The sequence below is a fragment of the Metopolophium dirhodum genome, chromosome 1, assembly GCF_019925205.1.
Source record: "Metopolophium dirhodum isolate CAU chromosome 1, ASM1992520v1, whole genome shotgun sequence".
Taxonomy (NCBI): domain Eukaryota; kingdom Metazoa; phylum Arthropoda; class Insecta; order Hemiptera; family Aphididae; genus Metopolophium; species Metopolophium dirhodum.
The window spans coordinates 147,594,280-147,597,437 of record NC_083560.1 but is presented as its reverse complement, the minus strand read 5'-3'; the positions used below and the strand labels follow the sequence as shown (position 1 = coordinate 147,597,437).

At 38.6% G+C, this 3,158-nt stretch overlaps 1 protein-coding gene across 1 annotated transcript; it reads right to left on the bottom strand.

The window, feature by feature from the left end:
* Positions 1–248: 248 nt before the first annotated feature.
* Positions 249–2,198, bottom strand: LOC132933271 (uncharacterized). The gene is made up of 3 exons (XM_060999582.1): positions 1,785–2,198; positions 1,121–1,734; positions 249–507 (listed from the first exon to the last, which is right to left on the bottom strand). The coding sequence occupies exons 1-3, from the start codon at positions 2,196–2,198 to the stop codon at positions 249–251; spliced, it is 1,287 nt and encodes a 428-aa protein (XP_060855565.1).
* Between the last annotated feature and the right edge of the window lie 960 nt (positions 2,199–3,158).

The following is a 3,158-nucleotide window of genomic DNA, read 5'->3' as shown; positions in this document are numbered from 1 at the left end:
AAGTGAACGGGTTAAGGTCGGTTTTGACCTAACGAATTAGTTATTAAGTAATTATATTTCAAAATAATGTCCAAAATGTAGTGTATACTTAATGTAAATTTAAAATCGCAGTGTCAGCTTTACTGTACAACAAAAACTATGGTTCTATTTGATGGTGTTGATATTAATGTGCAATAAATATAGTGAATATAAGTGAACAATTTGAGACAGCTGTGTAAAAAATTGTGTTTTTAGTTAATAATTATTAACTAACCCGCTGGTATGGTTTGCATCCTGTGTTGCGGGTTGATTGGATTCGTATCGTAGATGACCAGATTAATGTCTCTTGGCGGACGACCCCCTTCACCTACGAACACGGCCGCAACTTCGTTTGCGGTAGGCAGGTTGTTTCGCCCGTCGTCCCGGGCCGCATCTCGGACAAAATGCATCGTCACTGGCCTAGGTCGCACACCTGCGGGATCGGCGTCGGCTAGGTCTCTTTCTGCCAGCCACACCTCACGCATGTTCCTGGAACAAATATAGACATGTATATTTTTATACTTAGACAGACTCCATTTAACTGCATTTAACTCTATAATTGTATAATAATAATAAATATATATATTATAAATGTGTGTGAAGTGTAGTAAGCTTAGGAGACCACATAGGTTGGGTAATAACAATAAAACCTATACTTCATATAAATCCAAGCATTAAATTAGTAATATATTTTGGTATAATTATGATATAATAATAAAAACGTCCCAGCCCTAAGTTATATTTAATGTTACCTATATCATTCATAAGTACATATAACTCTGTTGGTAGCAGAGTAAAATTATAATAAACACATAAAATACATATAATATTTAATATAATTTAAGTAATAAAGTAAAATTTTTTGCTTTGTATACTATTTTGAATCAACATTAAGTAATAACTGCAGTATATTGGTAGCTGTGAGTGTCTAATATCAACGTAATATCTAGTTCAACAGTTAACATAGTTAGTTTATTGGTTACAGTGTGTAATTTTTTTTGTTTTTTCTGTCTACTTTGAGAAAGGTATCTGTAAAAGAAATTTACTCTAAGGGGCAATTTATATTCCTATTGTTAATAAATACAATAAATTTATATCTTACTTAAAAGCCATTGCGTACGGATTTACGTCTCGCAGAAAACCGTCCAATAGTCCCATCACAACTACGGACAGTTCACGATGATTTCTCTGCAGAGCCATCCCAACGCGGCGGGCGTTGGCCTCTGCGGACTCGAGGAAATACAACTGACAGTAGTTGGCATCTACTCGGTCAACGGCCACGTCATTATTTATCCTCTGATAAGTTTGGCCTTGGATACACATCGTTCGCGGTCCACGCCCTCGCAATCGCCTGTCGTCTGTGCCACAGCTAAACGCAGCGAATGCCAGGGCGTTGTTGTACCGGCGAATGTCGTCTCGGAATCTACGACCATCCTGTGAATCTCCAATCAACAAACTCATTAGTAAAAAAGGGGCGGGCAACAACGCGTGTTGTCCTGCAGCGGTCACTTGACCGTTGTTACAGCAAGTGGAGAAGTGCATATTGGCACCCTGGCCCACAACCTCGCCTTCGAAGTGGCGGGCGTTACACTGTGTGCAGATTCTGTTTAACGCGCCCGCGTTGTGCTGCTCTGGAAGCGGGTGTGTCACGCCTGCCGGCCTGTCAATTATTGGCGCACGCCCTCGGGGTTGTTCACCCACGGCAAGTGGTCGGAACTGCAATTTAAATGATAAGTTTTATCTATGGTTTTTTTTATAAGTAAGACATATTTACTGACCTCTTCGTCGACGTCTGGCTGCAACTCGTCGAGCATGTCCACAAACTCCAGTTCCGCTTGCACTTCGTCCATCTGCACTTCTACCACTTCTACGTCCTCCCCTCCGTCCATCTGGACTTCTACCACTTCCACGTCATCCCCTCCGTCCATCTGAACCTCAACAAATTCCACGTCCTCCACCACTTCCATCTGGACCACCTCGTCCTCCACCACTTCCATCTGGACTACCTCGTCCTCCACTTCCTCCACACCTTCCATCAGGACCTCGACAAATTCCATGTCCTCCACCACCTCCACTCCTTCCACATCATCCCCTACATCCACTGGGACACCAACGACTTCCACGTACTCCACACCCTCCACTGGGACGCCGACGATCTCCACGTCCTCTCTCTCTTCCATCTCGACGTCCCCAAGCACCTAAAAGTTAGGTTGAGTTTAGAGTAGGTACAATTGTATTGATAATTCTATATAATTATAATAATAACAACAATAATTGACAGTAAGCGTAGGTACCTATAATATGCAATAAGTGAATTTATATGAAATAAGGTTTATGTCACACAAATAAAAGCATACATGTTATGGTTCAAATTTTTTTTTAAATAGTTACAAAATAATGTTTAGCTGAATGTGATCAAGTCACACCTATATACAAGCCCTGCCTAACCTAACCTTAATACAATCTTTTATGATAACATTGCAGTAGGTATATTGAATAGGTAGGTAATAGTAGGTATACTGAATTTTGTTACAGTGAAATAAATAAATTTAAACTTTAAATTAAAACTTTGGTTGAATGAAGTTTAAAAAGTGAGCTGTATATTGAACGCCATAACTATATCAAATATTGGCAATAAGGTTTATAGAATGTTTTTGCTGTTGTCATTTCGTACTGGTAGTACAGTGTACCTACACACTTTATTTGAAATAAAATTAGTTATAAAATCATGTGATAATTATAAACCATCAGCACAGCAAGTAGGCTATTGGATTTGGTTTGCAGTCTAGTGAAGTATCAAACTGTAGCCACTGTGAAATACCGCCCACATGGGTAAATTGAAATAATAAACACATTTTAATGCACAAAAGTTGATGTAGTAGGTAACATTTAAAATAAAGTGAGATAATTGTAACTCAAACTACAGGAGATTAAACCTAGGTCAGTAATAAGTAGTGAGTAGTAGAAGTAATAATATTAAGAACAGTGTGAGGAAACGTTTAAGTATTTTGTTTATTGGTTGTAAACACCCATAATAAAAGTGAAAATACAGTGAGTTAACTGGAAATTACACTACCCATTGCGTATGAGTAGATAATATATAGTTTAACATGACATTTTGAAATGAAAAAAGTCCAACT